Source organism: Maylandia zebra, linkage group LG9, assembly GCF_041146795.1.
Source record: "Maylandia zebra isolate NMK-2024a linkage group LG9, Mzebra_GT3a, whole genome shotgun sequence".
NCBI lineage: Eukaryota > Metazoa > Chordata > Actinopteri > Cichliformes > Cichlidae > Maylandia > Maylandia zebra.
The window spans coordinates 27,219,077-27,240,335 of record NC_135175.1 but is presented as its reverse complement, the minus strand read 5'-3'; the positions used below and the strand labels follow the sequence as shown (position 1 = coordinate 27,240,335).

Genomic DNA, 21,259 nt, shown 5'->3' with positions numbered 1-21,259 from the left:
TCTTTGCCTTTTGGAGCAAATATATTGCCCAACAAATGACACATCACACCAAAATATGCTACAAGGTTTTTATTAGGAGGTAACTCATGACGAACAGCTGACCTTTAACCTGCTAGCCCACTGTGGAGGTCTTGCTGCATAGCCCGCCTCCTCTGCAGTCTCTTGTGTAACAAAGGGTGAGGACAGGATGTGGTGCAGCAGCTCCACCTAGTGGTAAAGTGGTAAAGTAAACTGTAGTAGAAACAAATCATAAACAACTTTGGGTGTCGTTTTATTTGTTTTGTGTGACAGGTCCTTTTATCAGACACATACCTCGGAAAAGTCATTCCTCTCAGCTTTCCTTATTGCAGACTCTGCCATCCAGTTCCTCAGCACATATCTCGGATTTACATCTGTAAAACATTTAATCCAATCAGATGTTTCTGTCACCACTGCATAACAAACATCTAAGAATATAAATATTTATATCCCTCATCGTTTAATCAACATTAAGATTTAGTTACAGTTTGATTTACTTTTCATCCTGTGTTGACGATCCAAATCGCTATCATCCTGCTGTCTGAACAGAAACAGAGGAAAGAGATTAATTCACAGCAACAAACATCCTGATGTCACACAAATGTAAATAAGTAAATTCAAAATGACCTCTCGTGACCTTCCTTACCTACTGAGCCGGAACAGGTACTTGTTAAGCCAATCAGAAAAGTGCTTGTGGTGTGATAGGTCATCAAGAGCCCACATCTGATTTAGAAATAATACAATCCTTTACATTTCCTGCATGCCTAATTATAAGAAATGCATGCTGTGCAAGGAAAGCTCAGTATTGGTACAACTGATTCAACAGATCGGCCAGCTTCACAACAAAATCTAGAGATTGAAAGGAACAACAACATTTTGTCACTTTTAGCTCCACCTGCGTGAAGTTCTTGTTAAGAAGCTGCTTGGCTGAAACTTCGCTGAGCTCCCTGAAGGTCATGGTGAAGTCAGACTCTGTGTCCTCCATCACCTGTAAAGGGAAAGTGAAATTACAGTGCAGAGAGTGAGACTAAACTGATTTAGAAGACTGAAACAAACTGTATAATCACCTTAAGCAGGAAAGCAATGAGGTCGTTATCGTCCTCATCTTCACCAAGAAGTCCCAGTTTTGCCTTAAATATCTGGTGAACCCTGAAGTGGAGACATGAATAAATGCAGTCTTGGCTTTGCTGCAGCATGAACACAAGTAAGATAACATTTCACATGAAGCTCACCTCATTTGGTAAATGTTGGCATATCCTTTAAGAATAATTTTCGCCCTGCAAAAAGTTAAGATGACAAGTTTACAATTTGACTTCATGAATTTCTTCAAATTAGAAAAGAAGTCACATTAATAAACTTGAAGGTGTAATAAGCAGCTACGTATATCCCACTGAACTTTTACCTCTTTTTTTTTTTACCTATTTGCTTTTTCAATAGATTACAATATTTATGCAAAAAAGTAAGTAAACATTAGCATAAGAATTTTAGCATAAGAATTTTTTAGCATAAGAATTTTAGCGTTTTAGGTTGCATCATTGAATAGCTTCACTCAGGCTCTATTCTTGACCACTCCTCTAAACATCTCTTGACTGTCTCTACTGCCTAGTTTGAATTCACCTGCAATATTTTAATAAGATTTAAATCCAGTCTTTGATTACGCAGCTCATTATTTATACTTTTTGAACCACATTTGTGTTAGTTTTTTACGGTTTTCACGATCCACTGCAGCTTAAACTTTCAGATCACTTTGTCTTCCTCCACTCTTTGGAACATTTCCAGTCAACACAAGTTAAGTTATACTCCTGAACAGCTCCTAAAAACATTTGAATTGTCCGTCCAGAGAACATCATTCCAAAAGTTCTTGTATGTAGTTCAGCAATTGATACATCTCGTGACTTATTATCCATGGAATTTGTGCAATCTCTTCATGACTGTTACAGCCCTAGCAGGCCTAGTGTGTGTGTGTGTGTGTGTGTGTGTGTGTGTGTGTGTTGGTGGATGTGTCCTGTTTCCAACTGCAGTATAAAAGCTTGAGAGAAGCCCCTGAGCCTCAGAGTGTGGGTCAGCTCCAGTAGTTTTGTGATGTGTGTTTCTGCACTAGCAGTAAGTGGTTGTGTTCTCCATCCTGCAGAGGATTGTTCTGTGGTGTGTTTTCTTTTAGGGGCTATGAATGCATAGTTGTTGCCTTCTTTGAGCAGAATTGTTTTTCTTTGGTCTGTTTGTTAAATTCCCTTTTTTTTGCAGCACCTCTGTTTTGCTGACACCTTCATTTCTGTTGTTTGATTGAACTGTCTCTTTAAGTTGAACCTTTTAATAAAGTTTCTTTTAAAAACTGCATGGTTTGCTTTTTCACACAGATCTTCCCGTTGTTTTTGCTTTCATCCCCAGTTCATTTTCGAGGGATATAAAAACAACTATAGATGATTCGTCTCACAGGGAAAAATACATTTACAAGAATAATCCAGAACTTTTTTTGACACCTTAAAAAGATTTGAAGATATTTGTATGATGAGAAGAAACACTAAATGGTTGTTTGCTTTGCTGGGGTCAGTTTTCATAAGAGGGATAGATTTAAAGTGAGGGGTGTACTTACTTTCCATGTGGCTGCTTTCATTTTGTTGCACTGTATGACTACTTTATTTCCACACTTTCTCAAAGAAAATCTTTAAAGATATATTTGAATTAAAATATGCTGAAAATAAATTGTGGGATGTATTATTCTTTTCACATCGCTTTGTGTGACTCTGAAGTTATTTTGCTCATGTTTCTGTGCTTTTGTTTTTCAGACAAACAAACAGGCTTCTGTAAGAATGAGCTAACAGCAAAGCTGTTCCAGTTTGTCGAAATGACAAAAAGAGTTCAAGTCCTATATTTAGTAAATCCCCCTTGAGACAAAGTGATGTTGTGGTATTCTTACTGTTTCTGTTGTGTCTGTGTAAGCACAGGAATCAGAGCCACCAAGAGTTTCTCTAGATTCAAGAGGCCAACATTTGCCTGAGCTCCAATGCTGTACCTGCCTTCATCATCAGATGTGTTGGGGATAAAATCTGCAACAAAAAGAAAAATATTTGTCTGAGAACTGACAGCAAGAGGATTTCAGTTATTTTGGAGTAAAAGCGACATGAAACAGTCTACACACTGGGGTTATATGACTCCATAAAGCCAAAGGGTCCGTAGTCGATGGTGATAGAAAGAAGACTGAAGTTGTCTGTGTTGCACACACCTGTGGTGAGAACAGCGACAGCTATAAGTAGCGTTGGTTTAAACTGTGTGATACGAATGTTCAGTTTCTCACCATGTGCAAAACCGACTGACATCCACTGGGCAATCAGATGTGCCGTTTCATTTACAACTGTGGAAAAAAACACCTGCAAAGAAAACCTCAATAGCTTATTTACTTAAAACAAAAGTGGTACATTCAGCTGTGCTTTTTTATTACTCACCAAATATTTTTCTGGGTTGTCTGGATTTATAAAAGGAAAATGTTCGTCTATCACAAAGTTCAACAGCTTTCTAAAACGAAAATAACGATAAAATAACATTACAAACACAACAGGACACAGAACAAAGCCAGATGTAAACAACTATGAAGTAAACTTTGTCATGTGACCAGGCAGTCTTACCTCAGAAGATTTATTTCTCCACTTTGAGACAAAATTTCTAAGGATCCAATCCGAAACCATGACTTGGCCAATCGCAGAACAACAGCTCCTGTGGGGAATAAAGAAAAGCTGAACCAGAACAAAGATTAAGGCAGCAGACAAAACATCTGCATAACAGTAACAAAAATTATGCTGGATTGTTAAAAAGTAATGCAGTTTGAAATAAAAGGCTCCAGTCATGGGTAAATCCTGTACCTCTCTCTGCTTTCACATTTCCATTGTAGAACTGATCCCTCAAAACTGGCTCCTCACTGACAATCAGACTAAAAAAAGAATTAGCAGATAAATCTAAAACACATAACAATTAAATGGCGACAAAAATCACACGATTCACACAATTTCTGGGTTATAATTTCTTTAAAAACGCCTCTTTTTTTGCAAATGCCAAAAAAATGTTCTCGTCATATGAGTCAAGCTCGAATGACTTGAACTAATTTTATGTGAATGAATGAAATATAAATTGATAACACATTTCTGCACATCAAAAGTCCTGATTGACAGTTATTAGGGTAAAATTTGTAGTAGGTAAACCTGATCATTGCCTTGTGTGGATAAAAACACAAAGTCCAATGCCAGAAAAATTACTGCAAAAGCTACACGTTTTATGGTTTCGGCTAAACAGGGATGTCAACAGCCTTTAGCCCGAATCAATCACTTGCTGGGAGTTAATTAATGATAATACAGTGCCAAATCAGGTAAAGAAGCACTTGGAAGCCAAACATCTGTCTTTGCTACTGAATCTGAATCAGAGGTACCAAGAATGTTTGATTGCTTGTAAATGTCTGATTAAGCAAATTATTATTACTACATAGAATCATGGTAAAAACAAATAATTATCATCAACCAAACACATTTCTTTACTTTTTGTGCTAAGTTTGTAATCTTATACCAAACTTATAGCTCTCAAAATCATTTATTCTCACCTGGCAGCCCTGCTGGTGGGAACACCCAGGAAATGCATCGCTTCACTGCACAGGAACTCCCTGACAGAAGACCGGATTACAGCACGACCATCTCCTGACCTGCAGCCCGATGTGAAGTCATACTTTTTTGGTTGCATTGCATGACTGCACAATTCTACAGCCATGCATACTAATATTAATAGCCATGCGTACTACTTATTCATTTTTAGGGGTCATTACAGCAGATCATCTGCCTCCATGTCACCCTCTGCCTAGCATCCTCCTCTGCCGTCCTTCAAAACATCATAGACCCTACAATTAAAGCCCTTTCCTTCTCTTTAGCTATCTCCTAACACACCTGTATATTACTACAAATAATAAATGTAATAGCTATTGCACAAATATATGTACAAATAAATACAAACCTTGAATATGGTGTTTTTCCAGATCCTTTAAGCTGGAGTTCCCATACCTCCCCCTTTCTATGAAAATTGAGAAGGAAAATATGTAAAGGCTTGAAGTGGCAGAAAATTACTTAAAACATAAAAACATAATTTTAAAAAATTAACTTACTTGTTTGAATACTGACCAAGGAAATGAGCTCGACCATCCCCCAGCTGGCCTGCCCAGTAGCCAAACTATCGAGGAAAGTAAAGCGTGTCAAAAAGATCAACTCAGCAAATAAGCAAAAGCTTTATAGCTTTTAAAAAGTTATCAGGTATAAAAATCATTTATACCTGATGACCTCCATATCTGTGAGCAAGTGGCACAGACCCCGGCAGTAGTCTGCCACCACTCGCATAATGCAGAAAATCACCTGACCGAGTCACTGACGCATCTAAATCTAAGATCCCCTCGATGACATCCTGTTAAGACAATTTTAGACATAAATGAATTCACTATATTGTGAAATTACAGTGCTGATAGTGACATGGCATCCTCACCTTAGACGCTGCTGTCAACCTCAATGGACCTTTGAGTGGAGTTGGAATGGACTTGGAAAATATGCAGTTCTTCACAGTGCGAACAAAGTTGCCATCAACTTTGTCGATTGGGAGTGCCTCTGCAGAGAGGACAGAGGGGATTGTATGATAACATTAGCGCCTTCCTCTATATTTTGACCTGTAAGGACAAGAATCTGTTTTACCCAATAGCTTCTTGCAGGAGACTCTGAACTGGTTAAGGTCGTGCATGAGGCTTGAAGCATTCAAGGTCCACTTGGACTTCACAGTGTGCGATGACGATTGGCTGTTTGATGCGGTGTTGTGGTCACTGTGACACTCAGGACTTATATTTTGGCACAACTCCAGGACATATGCAGGTGTGAAGCTCGATGCTGCCACCAGAGCAAAGACTAGTGCTGTACAGGTGCTCCACATTTTCACAGATGGAGCAGCTGACTTATCGAATCAGGTTTCAACTTCTCTCTGGCATGCCCCACCTTAAGAAGGTTCGTACCAAACGCCCCACAGTTTTATCAATCATTAACTTTAAAAAAAAATCATATTATATTCTAGTTCATCTTAATTTTGTTTTATAGTTTCACCTGGTTATCCACATCCACAGCCCAGGGTTTGAGAAGTACTGCATTAAAGATAGCAGATCTGAGGGAAGCAATAAAAAAGGGTAAACCACACTTCCCCTTAGTGCTTATTCTAAGCCAAACAGCTGATATTTTACTTATGATAGTAAAAAAAAAAGACTTAGTCACTATTAATAGGCTACTAAAGTGTTAAGTAAAATATAATTTTTGTTTGGCATTAAATGGAAATACTAGAGTGATGTAAAAGGATCTTAAAATTGTATTTCAGGACTTTTAAACCTTAATCAGAGTAAAAAAATTATCAGTTGCACGTTACGTTTCATACACAATTCCTCCAATCAACTTTTAAGGGTTTTTTTTAACTATTAACTTACATAAATAACGAGTTAAACATGAACTAAACAACCTTAACTTTGTCTGTCAGCTCTACCGTATACCTGCAAATAACGATAGGGTAATTTTAGTTCTTACGTTAGTTTATTATTACATATTACACCCCAAATAATAATAAAGTGTCATGAAAAGGCGAGAGCTAGCTTAGCTGTTAGCAACCCAGCAACTAGCCTCATCCCAGACACCCGTATATTATCTGAAGACGAGCTTGAAAACACATTTTCCAGCACTAGCTTGAGGTATGTATACCTAAATTATTGCGCATTTACTCTCTCCATCATTTCCTGCCTTCTGCTGCTCCTCGTTATGAGACGTCACCGGATATTCCTTTACTGTTTTTCCGGTTCACGTTGCGATATGTAACTTCCGATGCATGCTGTTAACCTAAGGTAACATGGCGGGGCCGTGGTGGAGGAAATGCCCGAGGTTGACCACGGGCTGCACGGCCACGAATATATTAGAAAATTTGTGGCACTTGAAGGGCAGGCCTGTGTCTTCCTCTGCATCCCTGTTGAGCCGGGCTTCCTGCATCCCCACGCCGGAAACCAGGGTGAGTTTGCGGTTAATAAAAAGCTGGAGAGCCGGCATGGAGGACTTTTCAAAACCAGGAAGGTCATACACTGCAGAGTGGTGGTTTAGAGGCAATGCCCACTTCTGCTTTATTCCACTATCTGTCATATCCCATGCCAGTGAAACTTTATTTACATTCCTCAGTAAAGAGAATTTTATATCTGTGTGTTTAAATGAAATGATTGGTGACTTGTTGAGCTCATAAAGGTTGAGACTTCCTGCTTGCACGTAAGCTGTCTTTGACTTGGCCAGCTGCCTGCCTCAGTTGCATTTGATTCATTCATTCGGCATTGACCCACATGTGCAACACTTCAGTTATATGAAATGTAACACGTGCATTTTAAACAGAAAACAATGTTTCTATCTTGTATCAATCTCAGTTAGTGTGAGCGTATTATTTTATTGTTCCTATGTTAAGTGAATGCACCCAGGGCTTAAAATCTGGGTCCATAAATAACTGATCCTGTGTAGGTTTAAAATTGTTTAATAACAATAACTCCAGGGTGCTAGAGCCTCTGCAAACCTGATGTGCTGCACATGCCCGAGCTCATCTTTGTTATGATCTCATTTTCAATTTCAGCCGCCAACACCTGCACAGATAAACATGAAAGCAGGAAACTTTCTAATCAGGTGAGTTGTTAGGTAGTCCAGCTAAGTAGTGATTTTTACATTTTATTTATTAATATATTTTAGGAGATATATCTTTTGTGCATTTCAAATCACACGTTCAGTTTCAGCATAAATATTTGCAAATCTTTCTTTCCAGACACCAGTCACGGTTGCTGCTTCCAACACTACAGTCTTGCTGTTGCAGAGCGACACACAGTGACACAAAGCCCAAGGACCCCTTCACGTTAGCCCAGAAAGACTTGACGAGTTTATATGACGACATCAAAAAAGTAAGTCTTCAAAGAGATCAGTCCAATTTAGCTTTCAAATAGAATAGTTGTGCTGAAGCGATTGTTGTGCTGTATTCTGTTTTGTGTTGCATCCCTTTCTCTGGTCACTTCTCGAAAAGTAACAGCTTCAGCTCACATTTATTAGTTTTTCAACCCAATTTTAAGGTTGAACAAATCAGTAGTTAAATCCAGATGTTTGCAAAGCACACACTTTATCTTTAATGCAGTCAGGATTCATTCACTAATACTGGCAGGTTTTTACCTTCTTACTACTTATTAACCACCAAGCCTGTTAGCTTTCCCATTCAACTGTACTCTGAATTTCTCCTTGAACCAGTCTGCCTCCCCTCTCACCCGCCAACAGAGCAAAGCCACACCCTTCTTTCACAATAGGGGTTTTAAGCTGCTAAAGAACGTAGAGAAAAACTAAAAGGAAGTCTGTCTGAGATATTTTTGCAATAGCTGTGACAAATTAATGAAGGCTTTTTGGGTCAGAGTGGGCGGTTTCCTGCCCTGTGGTGATTGGCAGATTTCTTTCTGCACAGCGGTTGTTTATGGCGGAAATAAAACGCTTGCTTTTTACTGTCCTTTACAGGAGCTGTTTGTGTCCAAAGTAGAGCTGAAATCTCTGTGTGAATACTATTTCGATGGCAAGGGGAAGGCCATCCGACCAATGATAGTGGTACTGATGGCTCGCGCCCTTAACATCCACAGCAACAGAGCCGGGTAAACGACTCTAAACTCAGTTGTATTTTGCTCTGCGACACACGGGTCAGAGTCCTGATTGCACCGTTATGACAAACTCTTTTGTTTCAGATAATTGCATTTGACTTCCTCCTGTTTGCTGTCTGCGTTTGTCCATTTTAGAGATTTGCTCCCAGGGCAGAGGGCCATCGCTATGATCTCTGAAATGATTCACACTGCCAGCCTGGTGCATGATGATGTCATAGATGGATCGGATAAGCGAAGAGGGAAGAGAACAATTAATGAAGTGTGGGGTGAAAAAAAGGTAAAGGAGATAAAATCGTTTGGTCTGATATGTTTTTCCGAACCACCCGCTCGTATATCATTCGGCCTCCTCTCTTCCAGGCTATCTTAGCCGGAGATTTTATCCTCTCGGCTGCCTCAATGGCCTTGGCTCGTATCGGTAACATCACAGTGGTGAAAGTTTTATCTCAGGTCATAGAGGACCTGGTGCGAGGTAAGTCACGATGAGGCGAGAACCAGCATGCAGAAGAACTGGCCGGAAGAATGCATTTACATATAGCCTTGTGATTGCAGGTGAATTCATGCAGTTGGGTTCCAAAGAGAATGAGAACGAGCGATTCAAACACTACCTCGAGAAGACCTTCAAGAAGACAGCAAGTCTTATTGCAAACAGTTGTAAAGCAGTATGTACGTTCTGTCTTCACATAAATAGCAGAGAGATGGAGAAAAGCCTCGTTTTCTGCACTTTTTAATGTTTTTTTCGTTGACTGTCTGCACTCTTTCATTTAAGGTTTCCATTCTGGTAAACTCTGATCCTGAAGTGCATGAAATAGCGTACCAGTATGGGAAGAATGTTGGCATTGCATTTCAGGTACAGGCTGTTAAGCAAAGTGTCGCCCTCAGTGATGAGCAAATATCAGTAATGATTTTTTGCACAGTAGTTATGTAATAAGGCGGTTTGTTTTGTCCTGTAGCTGGTGGATGATGTTTTGGACTTCACATCTGGAGCCAGTCAGCTGGGGAAGCCCACAGCAGCCGATTTGAAATTGGGTTTGGCTACTGGTCCGGTCCTGTTTGCTTGTCAGCAGGTGAGACACCGCCACCATCGCTCTTACTCAGGACATGCAGACAAACTGTGCACCACTAGGTGAATGAGATGGACTGCAAACTGTCTTTAGTTTTTATCTGTTTGTCATTTCAGTTTCCTGAGCTTCATGCAATGATCATGAGACGTTTCGCCTCCAAAGGAGACGTAGATCGAGCCTGGCAGTACGTCCTTCAGGTATGAGCCGTAATACACCATAAGTGAAAGCCTTAAAGGTCCAACCAAAAGAAGGGCTCTCTTAATAACATTTATATTAAAAAATAAAATGATGTGAAATTAGCTTCTTAAAAGTCATGACACATGCATGTTGAAATAGATTTGTTTATAATAAAACACTGTACATAAATTTTACAATAAACGTTTTATTGTGTACAAATAAAGAGCAGAGAGAGATCTAAAAGCGATGCAAAGAACTTTACCTAGTCTGAAGTGACGCTGTAGGTCAAAGTCTAACAATCTGCACTCTGAAACTAACGATGGTAGGATGGTTTTATAGATTTTTGGAAATGCATTTAAAAATCCTAAGTCTCATTTACAGAAGTAGTCGAACTCACTCGGTACTTTTAGCAGCACTGTCACTGTGGTGTAAACTGTGCGAGCACAAATCGCACCTGGATTTGTGCAGATCCTCCAAAGCTTGGTCAGATTAGATGTGAAAGTGCTTAAACTGTCATCTTCAGGGTCTCTCCTCAGATGTTCTTTGGGCTTTAGATCTGGGATTTGGCCGAATCACTCAAAGACAGAGACTTGTCCCAGTGCGTCCCTTAGAGAGGGATCGGTCCTGATTATTAAAAACGCTGTGGAGTGCCTTGGTCAAGGACATTTTCTGAAGCAAGAATTTAATCCGGTCTTACTTGTGCTTTAAGGTGAACTCGCTTCCTTTATTCTTTTATGAATTTCTCCCTTATTGCATGATGCTGCCACACCGTATTTAACCATAGGGTTGGTATAACCAGGTTATGAGCAGTGCCTGCTGTAATATTTAATCATTCACAAAAGGCTGCAAAACTGTAACCAGAAGTAGGTGTTTAGTAAACGAAGCTGAGCTCTGCGTGACAAAAAAAGCAGTTGTCAATGATTTTAGTGTTTTATTGTTGATAGCAGAGCCAGAGCAGACTTATCTGCTCTGGCTCTGATAAGTATTAGCTATCGTCCAGTAGCTAATACTGGACGATATTATCGTCCAGTATTAGCTACTTGCTGATAGTATCAGCATTTATAGCAGTTGATAAATGACTTTTTTTTTTTAAAGGATAGGAGAACCGCCCTTCGACCATGTTATGAGTGGCAGATGCCGGTTGCCAGCTCACTGGTTGAGCAGGTGCCCATATGCCCTCTGGCTGAAATGCAGCGGCCCGGGTTCACATCCAACCTGCAGCCTTTTGCTGCCTGACTTCTTCTTCGTGTCCCCTCTTCACTGCTAACCGATCACTAAAGAAAAAAGGCCCGCCTAAAAAGCAAAGAAATACATAAAAATAAAAAAATCTGTGCATTGAAGTTATGTAGTTTCTCCACCAGAGGGAGCTGTGCAGCTTCTCTGTTGACAACATGTTTGGAACGAGCTGATCCAAGCAGACACATTTAGATAAATAAATGATAAATGTTAGGGAGACTCTGCTAAAAATATTTAGAAAAATAATTTTTTTTAATTACCACATATCTGTATTGGTCAGTCTTAAAAATCCGATATAGGTTAATAGATTAAAAACTTTAATAATGTGAGTGCTCCTCCTTCTGTTTTAGAGCAATGGTGTGCAGCAGACCAACTACCTGGCCCAGCACTACTGCAAAGAAGCAATCAGGCAGATCAGTAGGCTCAGGCCATCCCCAGAGAGAGACGCCCTCATCAGGCTCACAGAGATGGTGCTAACCAGAGACAAATGATCCTCCTCTGCTGGGCTTCTCTTCAGGCAGCTACTCCAGGGGAGAGGACAGCAATTTACCTGCCACCCTTAGGTCCTTAGACCAGCAGGGTTGGGCAAAAATAGCGAGGGAGGCAACAGGAGTTTGGTTTGGATGGACCTCTGGTGCTGATCTGAGTGCCAACTCTGGCTTAACAGAACAAAACGGCAAGCAGGGGTCTCTGATCTGAATCGTGGCGCTTTCCTCTTGACTTGAGGTTTGGTATTAAGGATGCACAGATTTATTTTTTGTATTTTTTGGGCTCATTCTGATGTTTAAAATTTTAGTTTGACTGAAACCTGATGCCAATGCCAATATTTATTTTGTTGTTGATAACAAGAATCATCATAAAAGGAAGAATTTTAAAGTTTTTCAGCTCCTCGTCAAACGGTCTTTGAACATTTAACAGGCCAAAGTTGGTGCAACACAAATGTTACCAGATTTGTTGAAAGCCCCAAACCAGGCCATTAAATTTGTGCATCCTTACGAAGCGCAAGTAAACTTGGTATTTAGGCAAATTGTGATGTTTGAGTTTCTTACAGGAAACGTATGATATGTAAATGAATAAGTACAACTGAAAACTGCAGCTGAACCCTTCACTGCTTACAGTACTGTAACTGCAAAAGCCTCCCGTGGCTCAGACTAGCCGACTGTGAGTGAACAGTTTGTTACCTGCTGGTCCTGAGCTGCGACCGAGGCGTTGCAACATCTGTGTAATTCCAAAGGAGAGGGAAGTGCATCGTTGTGTACTCGCTTGGATCCGTCCTCACCTCAAAGGCCAATCAGTCACGTGTCTTTCTTTTCCACTCTGAAGTGTTATATGGTTACTTCTGTGATGCAAAGTGTCCTGTAACGACCACGGCCTTAACATCTGCAATGACTGTGCGCTCAATAAACCAACTGCTTCATTTTTTTTTTATTTCATTCAATCTGAAGCTTTGGTTCCTTGTCAAAAGTAATGACACGCGCATGTTGTACATAGATTTGTTTATTATAAAACACTGTACATAAATTTCTCAATCAACATTTTATTATGTACAAATGAAGGGCAGAGAGAGAGAAAAAAACCTTGTGCTGTGGTTGTCCTCATCTTTACTTTGCTAAAATTGTAGTGCACAGGTTCAGAAGCAGGGCACAAAAGACAAGGTTTGAGGACCTAAACAGTCCCTTCACGTTAAGGTTGGGGGTCACGGGTTCATGTTTTTCATTTAATTTGTCACCCATATGCACAGGAATGATATTCCTGCCAGTCACCGAAAGATCTTCCACATTTTCTGCATATAAAATTAACAGTGAATCCTAAAATGCTCCATAATAAGCTGAAAATGGATGGAAAGTCTTTGCTTTAGATGGACCCAAATTCATGAAATTTAAAAGAAGGCGATAAAAGGGACGAGCCTGTCATTTACTTCAGTTTTTTAAAGAAGTGATTTCAACAGTGTAATGAGAAAGCAAAGGTGTATACATTTACAACATAATGGAAGGATAATGGCAATAAACTTAAAATTACATTAGCTCTTGAAAAATTTTTCCATGCTTTGACGCCGAGACTGATTTTCCCGCAGTAAGTTTTCTTTCCTTTGAAATACGATTTACAGTATTTATTTGCGAATCACCAACAGTCCATCTGTCATTTACAGAGTTGAGGAGGAGGAGGGCGGCACCACTAATGAAAAGCATCATATGATCGACATTCACTGAATTTACATTACAGAACCCCCCCCCCTTCCCTCCCGGAGTGGCTGCAGCTCGGATTATGTACAACCAACGGTACAAACACTTCCACTGAAGGTGCTTACGTTACATTTTTATTTGTTCCATCGAAACCTAAAAACTCTTGTTCACAAAGTGTTTTGTTCAGGCAAGATCTCACCGTACATCCTTCAACTGTGTGAGCATGTGCAGTCCAATTCATTAAAAAAAAAAAAGTTTATTTTACATGTTCCTTAAATGTTCCCCACCTGTCCATAACACCAAAATTAACTAAATAGATATACCTTTGTCATTTTATTTGCAATCAGTAAGGGAAAAACATTCCGTCATATCAAAAGAAAAAGGGCGGCGGGGGGGGGGGGGGGATCACGTGGTTATGCATCTCGGGAGTCAGATTTCTGCCGTCAGTCTCTCAGTGGATTGTGATATGACTGAATAAATATGCTGTACTTTAACTGAAAGGTCCCTTCAGTCGGCGTAGTGCATGATGGACTCCACGTAGTTGCCGGGGAAGAGGCCGGTGGTGCCGTTGCACACGCCTTCGAACCAGCCGTCGTCGTTCTTTTTGATGACGTAAATGATGGCGCCCTCCATGAAAGTCAGCTCGTCGTCCTTGTCCTTGGCGTAGTCGTAGATGGCCACCACTGCGAACAGGAAGGGAAAAGGTTTGCTCTTGGACTCTGTACCCAACGGCAGGACTTCGCCTGCAAATACTTAGAAACGTTAAGCAAACCTTTCTCGATGTAGCTCTTGGGAGCCCACTGGGGGTCTCCGTCGGCGTAGGGGTCGTTGTAGTGCACGACTGCGGCGTCTTCCTCCTCGTAATCCACCGGAGGAGGCGGCGGAGGCGGTGGCGAGTCGTCAAACATGGGCATGTCATCTGGAGGAGGAGGTGGAGGAGGAGTAGGAGTATCTGCAACTATTGAATGGACATCAAAAGTGAGACTCGTTTTGGTTGGAGTCACAAGATGTCCTTGGTGATAGAGGTGGCGGCAGTGGGAGAATCATGCATAAGAAATAAATCAAGGCATGCAAAGTTTGTCTGACAATCAAGCAGGCTGCAAGGCTTCTCACAACTGACATGCCGTATGTGTGCGAACCTCTCAAGTGGCTCATGTAGTTTGTGCTCCTGTTGTAGCTTTGAACATCGCTTCACATGCATATGCAGAAAAAAGGACACCTATATATATTATTTATGAGCACTTAAATAATGAAAAATACACTCCAAGTCATGCCATTTAGTAGGTTAGAGCTGACGGCATCCACTCCGGGACAAGAAAAGGTATGAAAACGTATACAGACTGCATCTGACACTATAACAAACTGAAAATATGACGCCGTACTGTCTAGAATATACAGTTAAAGTGTTGGATGCTGACATTAAACACGGCCAACAGGGTCACTGTTTGCTAAATTCTCTGCTTGGTGTCAAAAAGATGGAATTTCCTTACATGGGTATATCAGGCACACCTCATCCATCTGACTCTGAGGTTTACAATATTTACAATTTCATTTTTGAGACCAACAGCACCCAAAAGCCAAGGTGGATGTGTGTGTGTGTGTGTTACTTCAAATTGAGCTCACTGGCACGTCTGTCTAATATTGGTGAGACCAAATCAGACCAAACAGTTACTACAGTTTCTGTGCAGATGTTTTGCAAACACAACATAGCTACCAGGGTTTGTTTAAGAATCTTGTTAACACTTACAAAATGTTGTTCTGCAGTTGAGAGTAACAGCAGCTTAGAGGGCCCGGTGGCGCCAGTGTCCGGCAGCCTCGCCTCTGTCAGTGCGCCCCAGTTACAATGTAACTTGCCATCACCAGTGTGTGAATGTGTGTGTGAATGGGTGGATGACTGGATGTGTAAAGCGCTTTGGGGTCCTTAGGGACTAGTAAAGGTCTTTGCTTTGCTAACAAAGTGTGAATTAAGGAGTTTCAATACAGGCCACTATAAAATAAATAGTTTGTGGTATCAGCAAACTATCCAGAGCTATTCTAGTGAAGTTTACCATTAATATATTAGTTCCCTTTCAATAAATGAGCATATGGCAGGTTTTGGATCAGAGGGGACAGCAGAGAGTGGTGACCTTTGGCACGTTTTACCCTAAACATCATCAATGACTTTAGCGTAACTCTATAGTGCTACAAGTACTCTGTATTATACCTTTATAGTAGTGTAGATTTGTAGCTGCAGAAACAAAGAAACGAAACTATAAGTTGCCTAATAGAAGCTTACATAATGAGTGGAATCTAGTAAGAATCAGTTCAGTTTTGGAAGAGGACGTATTAAACAGGATGAACACACAGTGCATGCTCTGTGTTTGGGAGTTGGAACAGTTGGCGCAGATAACGAGGAAAGTGCTGTGTGTGTGTCTTAGCCTCTTCACTTACTGCTCTCCTGCATCCTGGCCACAAAGCCAGTCAGAGGTATCTGTGGAGTCAGCTGGGGCATGGGGGGAGGAGGAGGAGCGATAGACACTGAAAGCCAGCGGAGAAAAGGGCAGGAAGGCCGACAGAGTGAGCATCAGAGAAGGAGAAAAAGACAAAGCCCATCAGTCACCAAGAAAGACAGTTCAGGGTCCAACCCAACCCCCAAGCAAACAACAGTCAACACAGACACACTGCAAGAACTGGGAGCATGTACACATCTAACAAAAGCACAGTTAAGCACTATACTGGAAGACTGATCGTTTAAATAAGTTAATTTTTTTTTCTTCTATTTGACAGAGATCACAGATCAGACGCAAACATGAGCTGAAAAGTTCAGCAGCATCTGCGACTGTGATGAGATTCACATGGTATCAGGGGATCATTAGAGCAAGAGGATAAAAAGCAGATTATGTTTGATTTCTGTCGATCAGACAGTTTCCTCTAAATCGAAAGAAAACAGGGGACTTCTAATAGCCACAAGGGGGCAGTATTTACTTTAGATGTCTCATCCTGAACTCATGTGAAGCAACTCCCTACAGACCTGTTTTAGTAATGTTAACACTACTTTAGATTCTCATGTTAGTTTTCCTCAGATCACATGATTAATTTTAGGTTAAATGCTGTGAATAAGTAATAGTCAAGAACCAGTGTTTCAGAAAATATCACTTTTAGGCTTCAGGCAATGACAAAGCTACCAGGAATCTGCAGATGTGCAAGAAAGACCACATGTGATGTGTAAATTCTCTCTGAATGAAGTGTTTGGAACGGAACGGGCACATCTGCACATCTGGAGGTCATCTGGCTTGCACTGTGATCTGTATAAATGGGATCCATACAGCGTGAAAAGGCCACCTAACTATTCCTGCTATCTCAAGCTGCAAGTCTACCCTTTAAAAAGAGACTTAAAAATCAATGATGCCTGTGCTTTGCCTTTATTTTCTTGATCCCACCTAATAAATCTGTGCAAAGAGATCTCTTAGCAATATAGGCATAATTGAAGTGAGGTTAACAGCTGACCTAACTGCAGTACAATACACAGCCAGTAAACTTTGCCTAAGTTTTTACAAGATGCCAAAGACCGACTCTGCACTGCTAGCTAATATTGATTGCCTGCATTGCATCTGTGTACAAATCCAAGGATGAGGCATTCTGCATCAATACTAAAGACGCCCCACAGTTGGATAAAAAGCCTTAACCTGCACTTTCAGATTAAAAACAAACGTCAATAGTTCTGTGAAGAACTCGGCCTGACCTTCAGAAAGCACTGATTTACTTGCAAATATAAAATATAAAGATTTTGTGTGTGGCTACAAAGGTTAGTTCGCGTCGGGTGCATGATTTGGGAAGAATGTGAGGTTGTGTGTCCTTCAGTGACAGCTCTGGATCTAGAAAGCAGTTGGGAGCTGGAGACAAGAGGGCCTTACTTGAGTTCTGACCATAGCCAGGAGTGCCTCCATTAATATGAGGCTGCTGTTGCTGCTGTTGTTGTTGCTGCTGTTGTTGCTGCTGCTGCTGCTGCTGCAAGGAGAACTGCGAAGTGACCGACGGCGCCCGCCGGTAGGTGCCCGTGGCCGAAACCATAGAGACAGAGGAGTTGGAAGAGTTGTGCCGCGAAATCTGCCGCGAGATGGTTCCAAACTGGGACATTGGAGCGGGTCCCAGACCAGGTCCAGGGGCCACAGCTAGAAACCCCAAGGACGGGGAGGAAAGAGAGGAAAGCCAAGCACGGTAGCAAAGGAGGGAAGAAGGTTGGAAATGAGAGGGAAGGGGGAAACCAACCAAAACATGAATCATCAACACCGTGTGAGATAACATGAGCTTTTAAATTCTGATCAGAGCCCCCTGCCTATTAAAAAATGTTAAAGTTAGTCAACAAAAGTCAGAGGAAGCAGGTGATCTTGGGGAAGCAACAGAGATTGTAATTTGGTTATAAAAGTAACAGACACTTCATGAAGAGTTTCGTCAACAAGTTATCTTAAATGTAGCTTTCTTAGACAAGAAGGAAAGGAAGGATCGATTGAGGAATAAGAACGCAGCAACAGAACAGATGGATCCTGCAGGTTTTTGCTGAAGCAACAATTAAAACAGGGATTTCAAACTCATTTTATATGCCACGCTTTGATGTGAAGTGAGCTGGACCAGTGAAACTGCATGATAAATGTATGAAGCAAACAAAAGGTTCCCACAGTTCATTGGTCAGGGTGTCCTGTAAGTATAGATTTAGAATATGAAGCTTTCATTGATTCACTTTGGTGTAGTATAGATGGCAGTGGGTGTGTGGGGGATCTTTATCAACAGGAAAAACTGTTCAAAATCTTTGCCCTTCATTCACATTTTCTTAAGTTGTCAAGGATGCAGAATTGGAGTCTTTACAAAGCCGATTCAGGCCCGCGGGCCGTATGTTTGACACGGTTTAAAAGACTGCAGGTAGCATTTAGGATTACGTGCATCACTACACTGCCATCAAAGAATAACTGAAGCATCTCTGTGAACAACAGCTTTAAAAACAACAACAACAAAGAACTATTTGAAGATTGAAGCAATGTGTGCGGCTGTGGCCGACAAAAATAGAGAGGGCGAGGAGGGGTTTAAGTTTTTTTCTGCCTTTCTTTCTTCTGCTCGAGCATTTCCTGCTCACATTTCTAGATAATATACATCCTCTCGGGAGAGATAGGAATGGGTGGGACCAGAGGAAGTAAAGATTCAGAGGAAAACAACCACAAATAAACTTCGCTACAGTGTCACCAGCAGAATAATTATAAGTGGAAAATAAAGAGTCTGGTGATGTTCAGATGATAAAATGTGCACAATTCAAGTGATCATCTCGGCCACAAAGATTACCAGAGTCGATGAACGAAGAGCGGCTGCTGCTCAGGCTTAGACACTTACCGGTGGACACCGATGAAACAGCTGGATGCTTTACGCTTTACAGAGCTCGGACTCTAAATCAATCCCAGCATCACGAATCTGTGATTCAGAGGCCGTGTAAATTAAAGCTACATCAGGCACTGCTGAGTATCTGAAGCACCCAAAAGGCTGGCTGAATGGTTTGGGGAGTCCATTACCCTGAAATCATTATGTGGCATTTGCTGTGGCTCAAACAGTCTCCATACCGAGTCACTGCTTTACTTTCTACCAGTGAAAATCATTAGCATCTCTGAATTCAACTTACCCACTCCCTAAACCTGTTGCAAAGACGCATTGAGCACAGTGTTCAATAAAAGGCAACTAATTACTTAAAAACATAACAGGGTTTCCAATAAATCAGGTTTAGAGGGACAAATTAGCTTTAAATGTATTAGATGTGATGTGTTGTTTGACCCCTCGGTCTAACAATGCTGATTTTAAAAGTTAGGCCCAATAGGAACGTTTGACTTTTTATACTACATCTGTCTAAACAGACCGCACCCTGCATCAGCAAGTTATCTTTAGCTTTGCCCGCTGATGGGTGAACATTTACAGTAACGACCGAGTTTGGGGATGTGTCAATCTTTTTTTGCAACTTTGCAAAAATAGTTTTTCTGTTTCACCACAGACTATGATCACAGCTAATGCACACGCAAATAGAAAGTAGCAGCGATGCGGCACAGAGACGGCTGACAATCAAATGGAGAGATTTAAAGATGCAAACTCATCTCAAATCGTAGCCACGCCGATTACCAATTAAAAGGGTTAATTATGAAACCAGAGTCTGGAATGTCCACAACCAGCTTACAGCTTTAAATGTGAATGATCTTGAGTTCAGGAAAGTGTTGCCTGATGCAGCTTTAACCACAATCATGTTTATTGAAATTTAAAAAAAAAAAAAATCAAATGAGCCACATACTGTACCTGCAGTAGAAGTCTCAAAGTCACGTTTCTGTACATCTGTACAGATTTGAAATAAAAACTTATTTTATTATCCACAACAGCTTGAGATTAAAATGTAAAGGACCAATTTAAGAGAAATTACAGGCACTAATTAACTTTAGCCAGGCCCTAGGTGACATGAGACTTCTGTATTAACCGATTACACTTCAGTGAAGAAGAGCACCACCACCACCAAAACCACCACCGTGAAGGATTAAGTTAAATGTCACACTGTGCTTAACAGAAGCACGAAACTCTGTCCACACTGCAAGCAACGACAGAGCTGAACAACCCAGAAATCTTTGGCTGCTGTGTTTAGTTCAGCGAGTTTCTTGGCTGGGGAAAGCTCGTCGTGGCCAACGCTCGTCGAGAGCGCAATTCGATTTTTATCTTTCTCCCCCATTTCCTTAATAATGTTTCCTCATTTTGTGAATACCGCTTCAGCCTAAGTGGATGACAGAGAAATCTCTCAGAGATGATGCGGCTGTTTCTGTTGCTTTATTCTTGATTTTTGATAAGAGGACCCTTTGCTTGCAGTGTGCACAGACGGACATCGGCACCCACAGCACCCTTATTTTGTGCATCTCCAAGGTGATGATCCGCCATCCAGTCGGCAGAGGTCAAACAAGCGGCTCGGGAGCTTCGAGGAATCTCACCTATGGGAGGTGGCGGTGGTGGCGCTGGAGGGGCCATCCCGGCCATGGGAGGAGCAGGTGGAGGTAGAGGAGGAGGGGGTGGGGGAGGCGGAGGGGCTCCCGGGGGAGCAGGCATGGTTGGGACTGAAAGGAGGACTCACGTTAGTGACCATTTAGCGGTGAGGCAGGAGCAGAGCGTGTCCTCGCCGCCTCCTACACCTTGATTACATGACATCATATCAATTTACTTAAGAACCCTCCGGGCCCGGAGGAGCGCTCCGACTTCTCACGCACTTGGACACACTCCTTTGCGGTATGAATCGAGTGTTTCCATGGCGACCAGCTTGCACATCACAGAGAAAGAGAGAGAGAGGGAGTGCTGCGGAAAGTCCTGTGCTGCCGGCCTGATCCCGGCGCCGAGGTAAAACAGCTGCTACGTCAACCTACAATGCTCCAAACTTAAACGCAGCACCATCTCCGCCGTGATCACGGTACAGCGCGACACCACGTGTAGCAGCTCGTCGTGTTACGTGGGCTTTACTGTTTAACTGTAAAGTGTCAGGCCTCGCGCAGCTTGGCCTATTTACACAGTAGGATAGAGAATCAGCTGTGCTTAGAACACAATGGGGCTCCATAATCCCTGTCTGGTAAACATAGGCTTTGTGATGCACACTCTCTCTATCTGCCAATAGCGTCATACATTTACACTTTATCAAACTTCATCATATATTCAGATTTTACGCTTAACATTTATTTAAATTGTATTTTTTTTAGCCATATATTGATTGAGAAATGTATGTGTTTAAAGTTTGATTCACAAAGAACACACCATAGACTGTACCTAAAAGATGGACAATCAGTAGCAACATTGATTTGTCCCAGATGTTTAAGAAGTCCAAGGTTGTCACCTTGCATACTGTTTTTTATTGT

At 41.4% G+C, this 21,259-nt stretch overlaps 3 protein-coding genes across 17 annotated transcripts in view; 1 reads left to right on the top strand and 2 right to left on the bottom strand.

The window, feature by feature from the left end:
* Positions 1 to 54: 54 nt before the first annotated feature.
* On the bottom strand, positions 55 to 6,907 carry LOC101481550 (protein nucleotidyltransferase YdiU). 6 transcript variants are annotated; one of them, XM_012919313.3, is made up of 21 exons: positions 6,768 to 6,907; positions 6,129 to 6,186; positions 5,730 to 6,023; positions 5,527 to 5,645; positions 5,320 to 5,448; positions 5,156 to 5,220; positions 5,008 to 5,064; positions 4,604 to 4,702; positions 3,876 to 3,943; positions 3,642 to 3,729; positions 3,462 to 3,531; positions 3,314 to 3,386; positions 3,158 to 3,241; positions 2,936 to 3,065; positions 1,251 to 1,295; positions 1,086 to 1,167; positions 914 to 1,006; positions 665 to 741; positions 504 to 559; positions 313 to 392; positions 55 to 207 (listed from the first exon to the last, which is right to left on the bottom strand). In XM_012919313.3, the coding sequence occupies exons 3-21, from the start codon at positions 5,959 to 5,961 to the stop codon at positions 85 to 87; spliced, it is 1,770 nt and encodes a 589-aa protein (XP_012774767.2). In that variant the 5' UTR covers positions 5,962 to 6,023; positions 6,129 to 6,186; positions 6,768 to 6,907; the 3' UTR covers positions 55 to 84. The 6 variants fall into 6 exon arrangements, with proteins under 6 accessions (XP_012774767.2, XP_076744389.1, XP_076744390.1 ...); XM_076888274.1 differs by having other exon boundaries at positions 5,730 to 6,186; XM_076888275.1 differs by lacking the exon at positions 6,768 to 6,907 and having other exon boundaries at positions 6,129 to 6,461.
* On the top strand, positions 6,619 to 12,612 carry pdss1 (prenyl (decaprenyl) diphosphate synthase, subunit 1). Its single transcript, XM_004551888.4, has 12 exons — positions 6,619 to 6,757; positions 6,908 to 7,068; positions 7,669 to 7,718; positions 7,855 to 7,987; positions 8,583 to 8,713; positions 8,855 to 8,996; positions 9,077 to 9,188; positions 9,269 to 9,378; positions 9,486 to 9,566; positions 9,670 to 9,783; positions 9,897 to 9,977; positions 11,544 to 12,612. Exons 2-12 carry the CDS (start codon positions 6,913 to 6,915, stop codon positions 11,682 to 11,684), a joined length of 1,251 nt encoding a protein of 416 aa, XP_004551945.1. The 5' UTR covers positions 6,619 to 6,757; positions 6,908 to 6,912; the 3' UTR covers positions 11,685 to 12,612.
* Positions 12,613 to 12,672: 60 nt separating this feature from the next.
* The window catches only part of abi1a (abl-interactor 1a), a 50,733-nt gene continuing 42,146 nt past the window's right edge, over positions 12,673 to 21,259 (bottom strand). For 2 of the 10 annotated variants that reach the window (XM_076888277.1, XM_076888278.1), the window contains 5 exons: positions 20,351 to 20,473; positions 17,270 to 17,527; positions 15,807 to 15,893; positions 14,149 to 14,334; positions 12,673 to 14,059 (listed from right to left, as the gene is read on the bottom strand). In XM_076888277.1, coding sequence (XP_076744392.1) covers positions 13,884 to 14,059; positions 14,149 to 14,334; positions 15,807 to 15,893; positions 17,270 to 17,527; positions 20,351 to 20,473 — 830 coding nt within the window. In that variant the 3' untranslated portion in view covers positions 12,673 to 13,883. The remainder of the gene's footprint in view (positions 14,060 to 14,148; positions 14,335 to 15,806; positions 15,894 to 17,269; positions 17,528 to 20,350; positions 20,474 to 21,259) is intronic. The other 8 variants (XM_004551892.5, XM_076888280.1, XM_076888281.1 and 5 more) reach the window with 5 other exon arrangements.